This window comes from Microtus ochrogaster, chromosome 24 (assembly GCF_000317375.1).
Source record: "Microtus ochrogaster isolate Prairie Vole_2 chromosome 24, MicOch1.0, whole genome shotgun sequence".
Classification (NCBI taxonomy): domain Eukaryota; kingdom Metazoa; phylum Chordata; class Mammalia; order Rodentia; family Cricetidae; genus Microtus; species Microtus ochrogaster.
The window spans coordinates 29,229,428-29,248,414 of record NC_022024.1 but is presented as its reverse complement, the minus strand read 5'-3'; the positions used below and the strand labels follow the sequence as shown (position 1 = coordinate 29,248,414).

General features: G+C 43.3%; 1 protein-coding gene across 1 annotated transcript in view; it reads right to left on the bottom strand.

Annotated features, from left to right (window-relative positions):
- Cfap54 (cilia and flagella associated protein 54) overlaps positions 1 to 18,987 on the bottom strand; it is a 252,210-nt gene that overhangs the window by 89,359 nt on the left and 143,864 nt on the right. Inside the window, exons 47-50 of the mRNA XM_005358276.3 lie at positions 15,929 to 16,051; positions 10,383 to 10,436; positions 5,603 to 5,810; positions 1,387 to 1,463 (exon numbers count right to left, since the gene is read on the bottom strand). Coding sequence (XP_005358333.2) covers positions 1,387 to 1,463; positions 5,603 to 5,810; positions 10,383 to 10,436; positions 15,929 to 16,051 — 462 coding nt within the window. The remainder of the gene's footprint in view (positions 1 to 1,386; positions 1,464 to 5,602; positions 5,811 to 10,382; positions 10,437 to 15,928; positions 16,052 to 18,987) is intronic.

Sequence of the window (18,987 nt, the reverse complement as noted above, 5' to 3'; positions counted from 1 at the left end):
AACACCACAATCACACACAGTCAGAGAACACCACAATCACACACAGTCAGAGAACACCACAGCCACACACAGTCAGAGAACACCACAATCACACAGTCAGAGAACACCACAATCACACACAGAGAACACCACAATCACACAGCCAGAGACAAAGTCTCACTCTTGACAAAATAGTTTCAGGCTCAGAGAAGTAAAGCAGTTGGGAGACACAGCAGGACACCTGCGCCCAATCAGCAGAGAAGAGGCCCAGGAAGGAACACGTGGCAGCAGGTGAAATCTCGACAGCAGAGCTGCTGGAACTCTCCGCTCTGCTGGCAGTTCTGTGAAGCTGCCCTGACATCCACCAGTGCCTTGTGGGGACAATAGAGACAGATGTGCCTGGGGGCCTCCTGTTCCGTGTTGACCAGGTGATCAGTACTGCATCTTGTTTAAAAGTGTGTTTACACTTAAGGACGTATCATTCCACATACATTGCTTCATTAACCCTGGGCTCACAGACAAAGGAGCTAGATAGTTCTTTTGTGAACTGAATGAAATTATGTGGCGTCTCTATTTGCTTTGTAAGCAAACACAGTGTTTATCACAAACACTAGACATCATCTTCATCTTCTGCTTGAGGGACATTTTATACAGCAAAACCCATCGACAACAGAAACATGATAGGGGAAATATGGCATAATTTGGGGATTACTAATGCAGAAAATATGAAGCTAAAACACTTTAAGTATTGACACGGCACTTAGATGTTTGGATTAGAGATGCTCAAGCAGAGAAGTCTATGCAAATATCACAAAATCCCCCAGAATCCAACGATTTTGGTTCAGGGTCACTCGACCTGTACTAACAGACCAGAGATGTGTAGAAGGGCCACTTGGTAGTCTGAGGGAGGGAGGAACCCAAGAGTCGGTGTAGAATCTCTTTCACCATGGTTGGCTATGTACATACTGGGTACATATTCATTTTATAATTTTTTAATTATAATAATTCCATTATTTGAATGGAATTAGTAAATTTCATATGTTGTCTAAACCGTAGGGTTGTTGTTTTTTTCTGTTTCTGTTCTGTGTGTGTGGTTGCTGCTGTTTATTTTTCAAGACAGGGTCTCTGTGCAGCGCTGGCTGTCCTGGAACCCACTCTGTAGACCAGGCTAGCCTGAATTCACAGAGATTCACCTGCCTCTGCCTCCCAAGTGCTGGGATTAGTGGCATGTGCCACTACTGCCCGACTTGTTTTGTTTTTTATGAAATACATTGAAGTAAAAATGATTAATACCTACATCACAGAAGTATGATAATTAAACCACCATGCAAAATTCCTGTTGTGTAGTGAGCATTTTGACAAATGATTTACCATGGTTTGTGGAAGAAATGAAACATTAAGGCTTACCTTTATCATGCTAAGAGTGCAGTCATCTCTAAATCTTGACAGCTGACAATGTGAATTTTCATCTTTTGTGTAAAAATCTAAAGACATGAAAGTTTTTTAGAAATATCAATGATCAGTGGTTAGTTTAATTAGCACTTATATTTGTTAAAAATCTATAATTCATGGAATGTATCAATAAATATAATTAGACAAAATCAACAGTGAACATTAGAAACGCATAAGTATATCAACATTCCCTAAATAAACCTTAGAATGCTGGTCTTTATTTTTGCCACAAATCAGACAGCTCAGAAAGGGTCTTTTGCATACTGAATGGTGTTACTCGGGCTACCAATTTCTGATATAGAAGTGTGGTTCCTTCTCCTGATCTTTCAAAAATTTCTAACACTTCAAATATACGAAAAAAAAACAAACTCCCTTGGAAGCTCTCTTAATTAGGGTTTTGTTGCTGTGAAGAGACACCATGACCACAGCAAATCTTATAAAGGAAAATATTTCATTGGGGTGGTTTACAGTTTCAGAGTCCATTATCATCAGCGAGAAGCATGGCGACATGCAGGCAGATGTGGTGCTGGAGGAGCTTAGAGTTCTAGATCTGGAAACACAGCAGCAGAAGGAAACTGTTGTTCTGGGTATGATTTAAGCATATAAAACCTGACAGCCCACCTTCACAGTGACACACTTCCTCCAACAAGATCACACCTATGCCAACGAAGTCACACCTCCCAATAATGCAGCTCCCTATGGGCCAAGTATTCAAACAGTGAGTCTATAAGGCCATTCCTATTCAAATCAGCACAGTAGCCTTGGTTCTGTTGAGATGCAGAAGCTCTTGCTGTAACAGCAGAGAGTGGGATCTTCTGGAGTAGCAGGTCTATTCAATGTATTTCCAAAATTCCTCATCTACAGTAAGTCTGCCCTTATTCTGAAGGAGGATTCAGATAAAAATCTTTGCTTGTGTCAGTCATTCCGCTGAATAATCTCAAGTCACTACACACAGCTACAGAGCACTGTCTGCCTATGAACTTGACAAATGGAAAGAATGATTGTAGAATCAAAGGGAACTTGGCACTTGCAATAATATTTCATTTGTATGTTAATAAACAAAGCTTGCCTGAAGTTCAGACAGTAAAACAGCCACCCTGGGCAGCCTTATAGACCAGGCAGTGGGGACACACACCTTTAAACCCAGTAGCCACAGTAGTTTGCCATAGAAACCGGGCGGTAGTGGTACACACCTTTAATCCCAGCCCTACAGAAGGATATAAAGACTTGGGGAGACAGCTCTCAGACACAGTCTCATTGTGATATTCCTGGAGGCAGGATCGCCGTTTCGAACTGAAATAGAGGTAAGAGCCAGTGGCTGGCTGTTTTGCTTTTCTGACCTTCAAGTTGAACCCCAATTTCTGTCTCTGGGTTTTTTATTATTTGTACTACAGGCACTGATTTTCTCTTTTCTTCCAGTTCCAATCTCCTTACTGTTTCCTTAAAACAGGAGTCTCTGGTCTTAGGGGTCATCTGACTAAAAGGAATGGATTAAGGCTTTTTCTCAGGAAAAAAAAAAGAGATTAATAGAGATCAGATTCGAGCATGAGACTACAAGGAGTTCTCAGAACTTACTCAATGGGGAAATGGTTTTTAAAATGTCTTATAGTCTCTGGGAAAGCATGCTACGGCATACAGGAAATGGGAAAATCAACTTAACAATTTCAGTTATAGTAGAGCACAAGTCACAAGAGCCATGGTGGCTGTAACCCAACGGCAGAACAGAGTATATGTCAGAGCGCACAGTTCACATCACAGAAAGCCAGAAGCGGTTAGGGAGGGTCCTGAGACTAGACATACCCTTTAAGTCACTCTCTCAGAGACCCGCTTCCTCCAGCTAGGCCTCACCTCTTAATGTCTCCACTGTTTCCCAATAACACTATCACACTGCACATCCATCTATAGATTAATTCAGCATCTAGGTCAAAGCCCCATGATCCAGTCACTGCCAGAAAGCTCTGCCTGTGAGCATCACTGCTTTTGGAATGAAGGTCTTAGCTGGTTAGCCTGGTGGGGAGGAGACTTCGTATCCAAACCAAAGCAAAAAGAAATTACTATGAACAGAGAGACAGGTCATCACAGTAGATAACCTAAAAGAAACAAACCCTTAGAAATACACAACTTACCAAGACTGAACTGTGATCAAACGAGTATCTCGAGGTATCAAATGTTCATAAAAAGATTAAATCATGAAATTTCTGTCCTGTGCTCCAATGTGGGTCTCTGTCTCTGTCTCCTTTCATCGCCTGATGAAGGTTAATATTCAGGAGGATGCCTATATGTTTTTCTTTGGGTTCTCCTTATTTAGCTTCTCTAGGATCACTAATTAGAGACCCACATTGGAGCACCAGACAGAAATCTCAAGGTCCAAATCAGGAGCAGAAGGAGAGAGAGCACGAGCAAGGAACTCAGGACCTCGAGGGGTGCACCCACATACTGAGACAATGGGGATATTCTATCGGGAACTCACCAAGGCCAGCTGGCCTGTATCTGAAAAAGCCTGGGATAAAACCGGACTCGCTGAACATAGCGGACAATGAGGACTACTGAGAACTCAAGAACAATGGCAATGGGTTTTTGATCCTACTGCACGTACTGGCTTTGGGGGAGCCTAGGCAGTATGGATGCTCACCTTACTAGACCCGGATGGAGGTGGGTGGTCCTTGGACTTCCCACAGGACAGAAAACCCTGATTGCCCTTTGGGCTGATGAGGGAGGGGGGCTTAACTGAGGGAGGGGGAGGGAAATGGGAGGCGGTGGAGGGGAAGAGACAGAAATTTTTAATAAATAAATAAATTTAAAAAAAGATTAAATCAGAGAACAAAGGCAAATTCTCCTAAGAAATCTTGAGTAAAAACTACAAATCTAGAGCTGAGGAGATGGCTCGGTCAGTAAACAACACATGAGCAAAAGGTCATACTAAGTTTGACCCCAGGAGCTCAGAAAAAGCCAGATGTGCAAGTCCACACTTTGCAATTCCCATATAGGCAGGAGGAAACAGAAGGATCCCTGAGGCGTGCTGGCCAGTTGGCCTACCCAAATTATCAAATTTCAGGTCCCAGTGAGAGACCTTATCTCCAAATATAAGGCAGACAGCTCCCAGGGAACCCTGGTCTCCACAGATAGGAGCCCACACACGTGCTCACACTCAGGAAAACACTCACATGTGCACCACACGTGCATGCACAATACAAAGCTAAGGTCAGCACACTCCTTGGTTTTAAAATATATTAAAAATCTATAAAAAGTATGGTATTATCACCTACCTTCACTTACACCCACACTCATCCGTAGTTCCATAAACATGAAAAATGCAAAGTAGCTACACTACACACACACCACCAACCAAAACACAAGATACAAATAAAACCCACAGTTAAACAGCATGTGAAATAGTAGATAACATTTATTAAGATCAAAAAAATTAAGATAGTAATTAAATTAAATTAAACTGAAAATTAAATTCAGAAACACACACACACTTGATAGCCAACAAGCCCCACCCAGTGGTATCTGTCATAGGGACAGACGCTGTCAGACGGACCGGTATCACTGTGATGTGGCTCCGTGGAGACAGAGCATGGATTTCAGCAGGGTACTGTTTCAATCTACCATGGGATGTCCAAGCACAGACTAGTAAACAGATGCAGTGAATCAGAGCAAGACAGTCGTCCTAGAATGGCTTCAGGGAAATCATTTAAAAGGCGTATTTATTTTTACTATGCCTGCATGTCTATCTGTGCGCTCTGTGTGTGCAAGCACCTGCAGGACCCAGACGAGGGCATCAGAGCCCCAAAACTGGAGTGGTAAGAGGTTGGGTTCTGGGAACCAAACCTGGGTCCTCTAAAAGAGCATCAGATGCCCTTAACTGCTGGGCAATCTCTCCAGCTATGCATTTTGTTTTACATAAGATATGCAAGATGCAAAAAAAATGTGAACATCCTATCCTATAAAACACTGGCAAGCGCTATTTTAAATATTCATCATATTCCTATGGATATGTATGGATGGACAGATAAATATGTATGTACTTGTACCGAGACATAAACATATATGTGCCATAGGACTTCAGGGGGAAATATATGCTCAAATATTCAAGCAGATTATTGGGGGTGGGGTGGTTAGTGGTTGAGAAAACAAGAAAAACATAAAAATGAAAACAAAAGCTCACCTTTCAGGTTTGGGATGATGGGTTTGTTCTTCTCAATGGCAACCGTGTGGTTCAGTGTTTTGGGGAAATTATCCGGGATACAGTTTATCGTCGCAGCCAAACTGATGAAGAAATGGGCCTTGGCAAAATTAAATTTGTTTAAGAGGTGTTGCTGGCCAAGAGTAACCAGGGTGAGAGGCAAGCCTCTGTTGATCAAATCTTCCAGCGCCTACAAGTGAGAAGGGGAAAGGGTCGGGTTAAACATCTTCTCACATCTTAGTGTCACCCCCGCTTTGTCCTTCTGATTGGGTGTCAGGTGAAGGATTAGACACGATATTTCCATAAATGGCAGAACCACTTCAGTTCCTCAACTCACACCCTGCCTTGCCACATAATGGGAGAGCAGACCTGGGGTTGGAGTGAGGGAACAGACTTCTTACCAGCTCAGGGAGAAAGAAGAGTTTGACAGTTACTGTGAGCACAGACTGGACAAGAAGAGGAAAACAGCCTCCCTACCCAGCTTAGCATCCATGGTCGACCACGCCCTTTTCCAGCCCCTCTCCATCTCATTCCTGCCTCCTTTGTAGCCAGGACTCTAAAGTTCCCTTGATGGCCTGCAGTGGAAGGGGGCAGATGAAAATCGCATTGACAGAGAATGGTCCTTGGGCAGCAATCAGGCTGCCTGTCTACTCGTGATCCACTGAGACATTCCACACCCTCTTCTCTTCTAAATTCTCATCACCTTCTCCTTCTCCCCATCTACAGAGGGTTGAAAATGTGTCTGTTTCATTGACTGGCTGACGTTTGTTTGACAGACACCAAAATAAAACCTGGCACACAGCAAACTCAACAGATTAAAAAGATCTCTTTAAAACTGGAGGCAACTGAGGTAAGGTTCTGGGAGTAAAGGTGGAGGCTACCAATCCTGGGGACCCCCAGAGCCTACAGAGTAATGAAAAGCAACTCCTGAAAGCTGTCTTCTGGCCCCCATGGGCACGCTGTGGCATGTGCCCACCTACCCAAATAAATAACAGAACGTAAAACATGAAAGTAAAGCAAAACCTAAGTGGATCCGACCACACTTTGGCTTGAAGCTCTCAAACAGCCCCCACTTCACTCAGATAAGAGCCCATGCTACTATGTCCCTACAAGGCTTTTCAGTTTGGGCTACCTCTCACCATCCATACAACTCTCTCCGCACTAGCCAGGATAGCTATCACCAATCCAAGCAAGTTTTCTTCAAGACCTCTGCACTTGTCCCTGTTTCTAGATTAGTCCTTTGTGAAGTTGCACGAGTCCCATCTATCTTTAAGTAAAGAGGCACTTGCTCACCCCAAGTGATTTTACACTTACTACAGTGCTTCCAATTTCTTTTGCATACCCAAGGAAGGCTGGGTCTGTCCCAATACACAGGGTGAGCTACTTCTTCGTGTTTATGGCATTTATTTTTTCTAGCCCTGCCCATTAAAGTGTAAGCTCTATAAGGACTTGGTGTAGGCCTATGATGCTCCAGGACTGTGATTGCTGGCCATCAAACAGTACCTTGGATGTGACAGACAGTCATTTTTGAGCTGATATAGAAAGAAGATGCTGGGGCTATCTACCTAGTCTAGAAAAGAGAGAAACTACTTGCCTTACATAAACAAGAAAAACAATTCCCCATCATTTGGAAGAATTGGGAGCAACAGTGACAGGCGTTGGCAGGTTGGGTTGCCTGGTCTCTGTTCCTCCTTTCTTAATTTATTCTATGGGTTGAAAGCATTGTGTATGGGAGAGCAGATGTAGAACACCCACTGGGCCAGAGGTGCAGACCAAGCGTGGCACCAGGACCATCATTATTGCTTCCTATCCAGAGAAGAAACTACAGACTGGCCGGGGGTAAAGAGAGAGAGGCCATTTCTCTTCTCTTCCCTCCTCAGCAAACCGATTTAATGAGCCTTGACAATTACACACAAACACTTGAGGATCAAAGGAAGATTAATTAGTAATGCTATTTAACACTCCTCTCTCTCCCTCTATACAGAAAATGCAAAGTGTAATCTGAAGAGTCTTAAGCAGGCCAACAGTACTGTTTTAATTAATTAGCTAATAGAAATTGGGTTTCCATTATGCTGTCAGTCTCTTTTTGAGTAAAAAGAAATGATCAGACAGACACTCTTTTCAGACCAAACACTGCTCCGCTGGAAATGTGTTCTTAGGGTAGCCTGGCATTTGTGACAAGACAGAGAGAAATATTCCCCAGCTCCCCAAGGTCTGGGAACACCTAAACATGGATATGAATCTTTATCTTCCTAATACCAGTTCTTTCATTTCAGACAGTTTGCTCATGAATTAAAATAAAATCTTAGGGAAAAATATTGAATGATATGAAGCATAATTCAAAGTGGACTTTGTGGAATAAAATGCACAACAATAGGAAAGTAAGAAGGTTACATTTAACAAAGAGAAGCTCTATGCTTTATCAAAATTAAGGAAAAATAAAGCAGGTTTGAGGAAAATGACTTTTGAGTTACTTAAAAATCAATAAAATAAAATAAATGAAGTATGAGCTGCTTTCGATGCTATGACAAAATGCCTGAAGAGGCAGCTTCACAAAGGAAGGGTTTATGCCACCCCACAACAGGGAAAGTGCTGCAGGAGGGCCAGGAGGCATCCCCAGTCAGGAAGCAGAGAGTTGAATGCTGGGATTCAGCTGGCTCCCCCCTCCTTTTTATTTAAATATACAAAGCCAGTGCCAGCTGGACAATGCTCAACATGCTGCCTGCTCCCTTGGGCCCCAGTTACAGCAGACTGTGTGCACTGGGGGCTGACCCTGAGGAAACGCTCTCCCAGGTGAATGCGCAGGGCTGGCAGCCCCTTGGTAGCACTGTGAGGTAAGCTCTTCCCTCACAACTTTCCTTCTCTGCTTTGGTTGGCAGGCTCTTGCCTTCAGGGCTTTTCTGAGTTCCCATCCTATAGCACAAAGTATCCCTTTAGTGTGCTAATGTCTCCAACCATGATGCTGGTCTGTCTACAACAATCATTGGATGCTCACCCTCCGTTCTGTGACACACTTTATCTTCCCACCTTTCTGTTCCATTCGCTACCCAGACTCTCTGCAAATCTAAGGAAAAGCAGTCAGCTTTACCCTGCCACAACACAAGGCCAGCCTGTCTTAAATATTCCTCTGCCAAATAAAGTCTTGCATTGCTTTTGAGTTCAGATCAATCAAGCTGTTAGGGCACGGGCAGAACACAATCAGATTCTTTGCCAGAAGGTAACATGAATGGCTTCTAATCTATTTCCCAGTAGAGTCTGTGGTCCCCTCTGAAATGGATGGCATGAGCCCACAAATTTTTGGCTCTCTGCTTTTCCAAAACTCCCACTAGAAGGGATCACTAAACTCTATACACAATATTCTAGGGCTTTTCTAACCTGAAACTTCAATCTCTACTACCATGGTCCTTCAAACGGCCTCCAATGGCCTAAGCACCACATGGTTGGGCTTTAGCCGCACTGACCCCACTTCTGGGACAATTTTTTTGTACTAGCTACTTTTCTCGTGGCTGTGGCAAAATACCTCGGAAAAGCAAATTAAGAAGAGTCTATTTGGGCCACAGTTTAAGGGTACGGTCCATCATATCAAGGAGGGAACGGCAGTAGAGGATGGCTCGTCACACTACATCTACGGCACGAGGAAGCAGAGAGACCAACACCGATGTGGGGCATTTATATAAATACTTGTTCCTTTTCATTCAGTCCAAGGGCCGGGGCCATGGGGTGATGCTGATCACATTCAGAGTGGGTCTTCCCTCTGTAGTTAAGCCTTTCTGGAAAGAGCCTGTTAGACACACCCAAAGGGCTGCTTCCACGGGGATTCTAAATCCAGTCTTGTTGACAAGGAACATTAATCACCACAGCTTAATCAAAGACAATGCTGTTTGATACCACCAATCAATCGATCGATCAATCAACCCTCCATACATCTATCTGTCCTCATTAACCACTCCTAGATGACTAGACTCGTGTCTTCTCTGTCACCAGCACCTCCCTAACCCTTGTGACAATGGTTGTCCTCAAATGCCTTCTATGTGAACACTTTAAGGTACTAAATCACATCATTATGTTTTTATTAACTTGTTTTTTAAAATATTTAAATGTCACTAGGAAATCAAATGCTTAAACACCAATTGTTTGATGGTTGACGGGTGTTAAAAGACAATTTCATCCTCATTATGCAAAAAAAAATTGGGGAAATCAGAGGAGCTGCATATGGAAATGTTACAAATTGACACCCCCTGCAATTGGCGCATAGTCGTGGAACTGGGAAGAAAGGATACAAGTAGCAGCCATATTGAACACGTGGGCTGCTCCAAACATGTGGCTGCTCCAAAAAGAGTCTTTTAGTTACAGTGGGAGTCAGCTGGTACCGTTTAGGTAACCGAGACATTTGCATTGGAAAGCCAGAGATACACGGTTGGACAAGCCAACTGAACACACCTGGTTCCAGAAGTCCCGGCAGCCACTGCTAGTTACTGGCCTGGACGTCAAGTTAGTTTGATACAATTCTAACTTTAGCCTCAGAATTTTGTGATCAAAACCCTATTATCAGATGTTAAAAAGAGGAAGATTGGGAGTTCAAGGATATCCTTGGCTACCCAGTGAGATTAAGGGCAGCCTGGGCTATATGAGATCTTGTCAGCAACAGATAGGAGGGAGGGAGGAGAAACTACATGTAGAGCAGAATTTCAAAATCAGAAACTGTACTTGCCAAATAGGGTGAAATGACTCAGAACACTTCCATATTAAATATTGTTATTACCTGTAAGTTGTCTTTATTGGTAAGAGGTTTTCCAGAGTCAAATGATGGAGTTATCTGTCAAAAATACAAAATATTAATAGCAGAACCCATATTTATTTGAGCATTCTTTTAAATGGAACTATTAATGTATCCTAAAATCATTTAAGAACCATTTTGTTGTCAAAGTAATACATGATCTTGTCAGAAATATTAGTATAAGAAAAACTAAAAATTGTATATAAGTCAACTTCTCCTAGGCAGTAAGCATCAGTATTCTGTCTTTCCTGTCCTTCTCTTGCTGATTATTTTGAAAATTATATACTCACTTCTATTCCGTTTTCACCAACAATTGCCTACTTTTATTCCTACAAAACTGGGTTATGTGCAAACCTCAGTCTGGAAGGTATCAATGAATATAGTATAAGAACTAAATGTCTTTGCCATCGCGTGTTACATAGTGGGACCATTCTCCAGCCTTACATCACCAACCAGCCTTAGGTCAAATATTACTGGTGGACGTTTTGTCTACATTTTGATTACTGCCTTTGGACTGAATCTAAGAAAGAGTACTGGGTCAGAAGCCAAAGATATCTTGAGGAAATGGAAGAGGCTGGGTTCAGTTTCCAAGAGCCCATTCGTATCACGTGACCACGCTTCCCACAATCTCAAGCAATACTCTCCCTTTTAAAACTGTGCCGGAAAAAAAGAAAAAAAAAAAGAGAACTGTGTCGTGTTGAGGAGAACTTGAACACTTATTTAGAAGGACTATAGTTCTCTTCCTTTCTGTATGGGAATCTCGTGTTTGTGGTTGGCTCTAATTGTTCTGGCTCAAGGGAAACAGTTATTCACACAGGAAAATGTAGTATACTGGAGCAGAACGCATCTCTTTTCACTCTGACTATCCTTTTGAAAAGACAGACCTTCATAGGAGACAAAACTGATTTGCCTCTCCTACCTCCACAGTCTTCAGGAAGTTTGCTACAGCTTCCAGGGATACAGAAGCCACTTATATGCCGGTGGTGTCCTAACTCAAGATCCCATATCTCTTGGCCTGAGGACATTCCGTGGCCCTAAGGACATTCAGAAGAGCGCAGCGACTCAGGGCATTCATGTCCCACCAGTCCGAGGAGCCCGGGGCAGTGATATTTTCACTAATGTTCTTGGACCGTTTTTTCTCCTATTGCTGTGGGCACCTTCTTACTCAGCATACATTCTGAAATCCCCTCTCAAACACACTGCTCACCCCCAAATCCTTCTTTCTAGATGCCCAAGCCAAACTATCTTAGCTTTCATTGCCAACCGGCATGGGTACTGCAGAATTCCCCTCTGAAGTACTCCTTATTATCTAGGGACAATGAAAAACTAATGACCCAAAAAAGGGAGCTCTTCTTTGATATAAATGACGGACTTCATAATAGGTCTTTCTTTAGTCACAAGAGGGGAATCTTGATACAAACATATGGTAAAATATAGAACTTTTTAAAGCACTCAGAAGAGTCGAACTGTAATCTATAAGTTTTTTTTTTTCAGCTACTTCCTTTGCAAGTGAAACCAAATTCATTAAACCCTTCTTTAAATAACTGGCCCGCAGCCTAATAACATTGGCACCTATTTTAATTATAAACCCTGAAAGCATTTTCTCTTTTAATTACACTTTTAAATCCCCAATTGAAGGTGGAAAGCTGCAAATTAACTCTGAGAATACAAAATCTGAAGTCAGACTCCACCGGGAGATGATTCACCTACACATTTATCTTATGAAAGTTCCTGGAGAAAAATGAAGTTTGCCATGCTCATGTCAAAAATGGTTCCTGAATTCTTCGCTGTTGTCTGTTTTCTTGACGGAAATGGCCATTGAAAACTTGTTTCTCAGCCCATGCGCATGGTTTCTCTGTCCGTCTTTGCTTCCAGGACTGTACACTTAGATGGCCCTAAATTCATTTCCTTCAGCTCCTCTTTTCCGTTGTCTGCCTCAGTTCCCGGATTATTTCAAGACAGCATCCACTAATCCTGTATCTTAGGGTTTTAGTTGCTACAGCTGTGATGAGACACCATGACCAAAAGCAACTTGGGGAAGAAAGGGTTGGTTTGGCTTCATTTCTACATCGTGGTTGATCAACAAAGGAAGTCAGGACAGGAGCTCAAACAGGGCAGGAATCTGGAGGTAGGAGCTGATACAGAAGCCATGGAGGAGTGCTGCTTCCTGGCTTGCTCTCGTGGCTTGCTCCGCCTTCCTTCATATAGAAGGACCACCAATCCAAATGGCCTTGGTCCTCCCACATCAATCACCAAGAACATGCTCCACAGGCTTGCTGTGGCCTGCTCTTACAGATGCTTTGGCTCAGCCGGGTCTTCCTCTTTCCAACACCTCTAGCTGTATCACATTGTCATGAAACTAGCCAGTACAGACTACTATTTTAAACCTCGGGGTTAAAACTCCCAGCTTCACACATGCAACCCCAACTGGTCCCCTGAATTCTAGACATTGCTACCCTACACTATGGATGCTACCCACCTAGCTGTCTCTGGATCTCATATGGAACTTGTTTAGCTCCTCCTCCACAGTTTATGAAAACTTCCTGCCGACGGCTCAGACTGAACACTCTGAGTCATCCTTGAACTGTGCTCTTACAATTCCACCTCCAAACACCAGTCTAATGCTGCCAGCTCTTCCCTCACAACCTGCACAGCAGTCGACCGCTGCTCCCTCCCCTCCGCGACTATCACCCCAATAATCACTGTGTCACGATCACATCACCTGGTCCCTGAGTGCTCCCCTCCTCCTCTCTCCTTCAACCTCACTGGGCCTACCTGGTCCTCCCCAGTGATATCTCACAAGCATCTTCCCTAAGGCCTTTGTCATACGATGATTTGTGCCTGGAAGGTCATCCCCCAGATCCCTGCTTGGGTCACATCCTTCACAAGTTGCTGCTGAGAAAAACCTTCCCAGTAATGACAGCTTTCACTCCATGCCCAGAACACTGCCTGGGTTCAGTAAGCACTCAACAAACAGTCTGAATCTATTGAACTATAATTTTAATACCGAAGGACAGGTTGTTTATAATAAGAAAATACTGTTGACTGGGAGGCAAGAAATAGTACTAACTTCATCCAGACAAGAGGATAAATTCATTTACATCACAGGAGAGGGATGAAGAGCCAAATTACTTATTTCCTGATAGGTACTGTGCTGGGTAATTTATTTCAGTTTGCCACAAGCTTGGGTCATCGGAGAGAAGGGATCTTCAGTTGAGAAAATACCTCCAAGAGTTGGGCTGTGGGTAAACCTGTACAACATTTCCTTAGTTACTGATTGACGTGGGAGGGCCCAGCCTTTGGGGGTGGTGCCACCCCTGAATTAGTGGTCCTGGGTTCCATAAGAAAGCCATGAGGAGCAAGCCAGTAAGCAGCACGCCTCCATGGCCTCTGCAACAGCTCCTGCCTTAAGGCTCCTGTCTTGTTTGAGTTCCTGTCCCGCTTTTCTTCAGTAACTAACTATGATGTGGTAGAGTTAGGCAAATGAACCCTTTCCTCCCCAAGTTGCTTTCGGTCAAGGTGTTTCATCACAGCAATAGTAACCCTAACTAGGAGAGGTAATTCATAGACAGATAGGCAAGTATATACATCTACAGATATACCATATACACCAAACACTATATATAATGTATACATTATAAGTATATATACAAATGTGCGTGTATACATATATATTCATATTGTTTAATGACAATCCCTAGTAAGATGTTCTATATATAACTTCATAGTTTCATGAAGCTCAGGCTGGCTTCACACTTGCTAAGGATGACCTTAAATGTACAGGGATTATAGGTATGTACAGCCAGACTCAGTTTTTATTTTGTCATTTAAAAAAAAAAAACCCACAACTTCATAGTGGGACATTGGACCCAGAGCTTTATGTATCCTGGGCAATCAACTGAACTCTCTCCCCAGTCCCACAATCATCCTGGTGTTTCCAGTGTTCCAGATCCACCCCACATCCTCACATGTGCTAAAAGAGCTGTTCTGCTATAGCGTTATGTCCCAGCCTCTATTATAATAAATAACAGCACTGTAGCAGCTGCATGGAACATGAGCAGATGCAACACATACATGTGATGCCCGCTCACATGGGTGATTCTCAAGACTTCAGTTCATTTTGTTGATTCCTTCAGGCCCTCTAAATTTGAATCCAGCTTCTTCCTACATGTGTCTGTCTGTCTGTCTCATGCTCACACATACCACCTCCCCTGGAGAGTGACCTGCTATTTCCGTGTGCGTGTGTGTGATGGTGTGTGCACACGTGTGCAGCATGTGTCTGTATGTGCACATGTGGAGGCCAGATCGGGATGCCAAGCATCTTCCTCTACTGTGTATTTCTTTGAGACAGGGCCTCTTACTAACTTAGAGGACTTCCGGTGGGCTGGCTGGCTAACGTGCTCTTGGGGTCCAAGGCTGGGGATACAGGCATGTGCAGCCATGCCCAGGGTTTTATGGTGGTGTGGTGATTTGAACTCTGGGCCTCATGATTGCTGAGCAAGTGCTCTCCCCCACCAAACCATCTTCCAAGCTCCTCAGTAGATTTCTTAATTTTTTAATGTATGAACTGATTAAAAATAATTTTTCCATATAGTATATTCTGAACACAGTTTTCCTTCCTCCATCTCCTCCTAGATTGTTCCTGCCTCCCTATCCAACCAATTCCATGCTCCCCCACACACACTTTAGAAGACAAGCTTGTTTTATTGCTAGTTTTCTGTTTTAAATGTATATGCACAAGTGATGAAATTGCTACTTATAATGAAATCAAAATTCTAATCAGCATCCGCCTAAAGCAAGGTCACCCAGTGAATCCCAGATCACCAGGAAAACCAAAGCAGAAGGAAATAAGAACTCACTCGGATTTAATTTATGTTCTCGCTGTAAACTCAGTACTCGTCTTCAAGGATGCTTCAATTAGCCAGTTTACAAATACAAATTAAGCAACCCAGGTAAAACTATCTTCTAAAATCAAAATAGATTATACAAAATGGAGACTGTTCTTCTCTCAGAGAAATCACAGAACACCGAAAAGGAGAGAGAGAGCACGGGGGCTGTGCCGGGCTGGCATTCACAAAGCCCTGGACTGCTTCCCCAGGTCCAAGAGGAAGAGGAGGACAAAGGGGAGAAGGTATATACATTAAAGATATCCAAATAATATATATGGACAGGTCACCTTGATGAAAAACATTGGACAAACGTGGTAAGATTAGACCTACAAATCTGGGCTAGGTAGGCGGATGTGCCTAAAGAGACCATTGAGCTACCTATAATAAAAAGCAACATGTGGTAGGCACGGGCCAGGATTCGACTGCAATAACCTTTTCCAGAACCGCAGGCCCTCCCCGCCTGGCCCCTTCCCACACCAGATAAATGAAACTTGATTTTGCTGTAACTGACTTAGCAGCGTGGTCTGGAGCACTGGAGACTTGCGCACACACTTCTGTGGGAATGTTCCCTAGGCTTCAGGCATGCAGCCTCCAGAGATTTTAAATACATATCTATAGCTTTGAATCAGGTGGGGAGGTTACCTTGACTCTGGCTGCAGCTTTATAGCCAGCAGGGATGGCGCACGGCATGTTTTTTCCATGAAAAATCTGAGATAGCTCATAAAAGGCTTCAGAAAAGAAGCCTAAATCTATAAGGATTTCAGTCTATAAAAGAAAGAAAAAAGATTTGATATTAGTTTCTTTTGCTTAGAAATACAAATTCAAGGGAAAACGCATCAGGTTCTAAGATCCGAAATGCCCACTTAATGATGGTAGTGTGTAACGAATAGGTGTTCACTGATTAGTGGGTGAACACGAGGACTCACCAGCATGCTTGTGAAAAATTAACTCAACTTATTATCTCTTTGTTCCCATGGTTCCCATGGGAACCTGAGTAAAAAAACAAAGTAAGAATACTCCTGATGTTCTTGAACCCTCTGAGGGAAGTTAGACAAAAGCACAGTGTGTCAACACAGAGACAACTATTAATTTTCTTATCTTTTAATTAAGTGTCAACTTTAAAGGCATATGATTAACAATTTTTGCTGGCTGATAGCTATACATTCCACAGGGTTTGTTTTGAATACAATCCAATTGAACTAAATCAGGAAATTAAAGGAAGGGAAGTTAACATTCGACATGTTTACTGAATCTCTTGGACAGCAAGCCCACTTGAAGGGTTGAGTCCCCTGAGACTCGTAATTAACCAAATGTAAGAGACGTGTGCGGGTCTCGCATCATAAGAAATGGCTTAAAAGGCCGGTGGTGGTGGCACACACCTTTAATCCCAGCACTTGGGAGACAAAGACAGGCGGGTCTCTGTGAGTTCGAGGCCAGCCTGGTTTACAGAGTGAGTTCCAATACAGTCAGAGCTACATAGAAACCCTGTCTCAAAAAACAAAAACAGAAAGAGGAGCGGGACTTAGAGGCATTGGCAAAATCCTGCTTTCAACAGTGGGGTGTCGGAAAATTTCGGTGAGGACGGATTGTTCAAGAGAAGAGCTGGAAATCATGTAGAGGAGTGGGAAGGCAGGCAGAGAGGACCCTGAGCACAAAGACCATGGGTTCTGTGTGGCTGGAGAGAGGGGAGGGCAGTGGAGAGAGTCAGAACGTGGGCACAGATGGTGGCCCAACACAAAGAGCCTGTAGACCCCAGCGAGCTCTCTTTTTACTCAGTGAACAAAAGTTACTAGATTGAAGACATGACAGTGAACACTTGAGATCCTAGTGCTTGAAAAACAGAGAGTTTCAAGCCAGTCCTCATCAGACTGAGACAAAGGAATGCGGGTGTATTTCAGAGTTCAGAAAGTTCTCGCTACCATATGCAGGGCCCCAGGTCCAACGTCAGCAGGGAAAATAAGTTGTGGAGACTTTGAACCAGAAAGGACCCTTACATGATTTATGCTTTGAAAATGTTCAGTGATTTTGTGGAGGGCAAGGGTACAAATGATAGACACAGAGAATAAAGCACAAATTGAATGTATACACAACACACACACACACACACACAGAAAAAAGACAAATCAATTTATCTTCAGCATGCCAACACACCAGAGTTTCTGTTCTCCTTTTCATCCTTGGTTTAGGAACTTCAAGAGTGGAAAAAAACAAACAAACAGACAAAACTTTAAAGAAACAAAAAAGGCAAATTAGGGGAAATCGGTGGTAAAAAATAACATGAAAATAAAACATAAAATCCCAGAAGGTTGTTTTTAATGAAAAAGAGAAAGTATTGGACTGTCTGTGTATTGCAGTTTTGCTCAAGAGATGGTAGTCTCTATACCTGCCAAACCACCCCCGCTGCCATCAAATATCAAAGCAAGCACTTCTGGAGCTAGATGAACGCTTCTGGACCCCAGGTAGCCATTACTTCCATTGGTGCCTGGAGGAAAATCCCCCTGCAGACCTCGGTGTGCTCAGACACTGTACCGAAACATCAACCAAGGCTGCCTCTTACTCCATTTCATCATATCACTCTAAGCAATGGCGACCTGCACTGTGGACACAGGCCAGAGGACAACGAGAACCAGCCATCAACCAGACTTTCATGTGCCTTCTGAAGCAGCAGTACCCTTCCTGGGCATGTTTGAAATGTTGAGAATAAATCTTTAATAGGGTTAGCAGGTCTACAGTGAAGCAGGACATCTGGTCGTGAACAGGCCTTACTGTGTTCTCTGGAAGACTCCACTGGACTCTACTGGATCTATCATGAACTGGTTAGTCAGGTTGTTTCCCAACCCTGGTGTTTCTTTTTCACTTACTAACCCCAGTTACTTCAGGAAGGTCACACTAGTTCTGTTCACACAAACTGTCACTTTTTCCTCTGTGAAATCCATATTTTTTCCTTGCATCTGTTAAGATCCCCAGAACCAGGTTTCAATCTTCCTATGCCAATAAGCTCTGCTGAGCAGTGTGATGATCTGCTGATATCGTTCTCCTTACTGACGTTCTATAATGAGTATCGCTCTTAACCAAAGCTCCAAATAGAGAACATAGTTCTTCACTGGCTTCAAAGATGCTCTATGGCAAAATCATGACCAAGGACCAAAGAGAGAATTCTGTCTTGCTTTCACTTGGTGAACTATGAGTTCATTGAGGTTATTTACAGGCTCATGGGAGACTCAGAGGCAACTATACTGCCGGAAAGTACCCTAGGCAACCCATGGGCAGTTACACCACCAAAGAATCCATCAGCAGCATGGACAACTCACAAAAAGCTACTTTACCAAAGGGTCCCAACCCAGCCAATTGTTTATCTATAGTATTATCTGGAAGAGGGGGATGGTCTTGTGAGTCCATGAGTCTCAAGCACCTCTGCATTCCTCTAGTGAGAATGTTAATAGGCCTGTTCTTGGTTCTTGAGGGTCTTCCGTTCTGATTCGAGCCAGCAAGGGTCATGGACAGCCTGGAGGAAACAGCTAGGCAGCATCGCTCTCTGGTTTTTCTACTGTTATCTTCTACCGTCTCCTGCTCAGAACTTCCATGCCAACAGCGCAAAATCACTTCCGCCCCTTAAACAACTCCAAACTGCCTCGCCGCTGTATCTCTCCAAGGATCTTCTCTTTCCCACTCATCTAGCTGTATAATTTCCAAACCTAAAT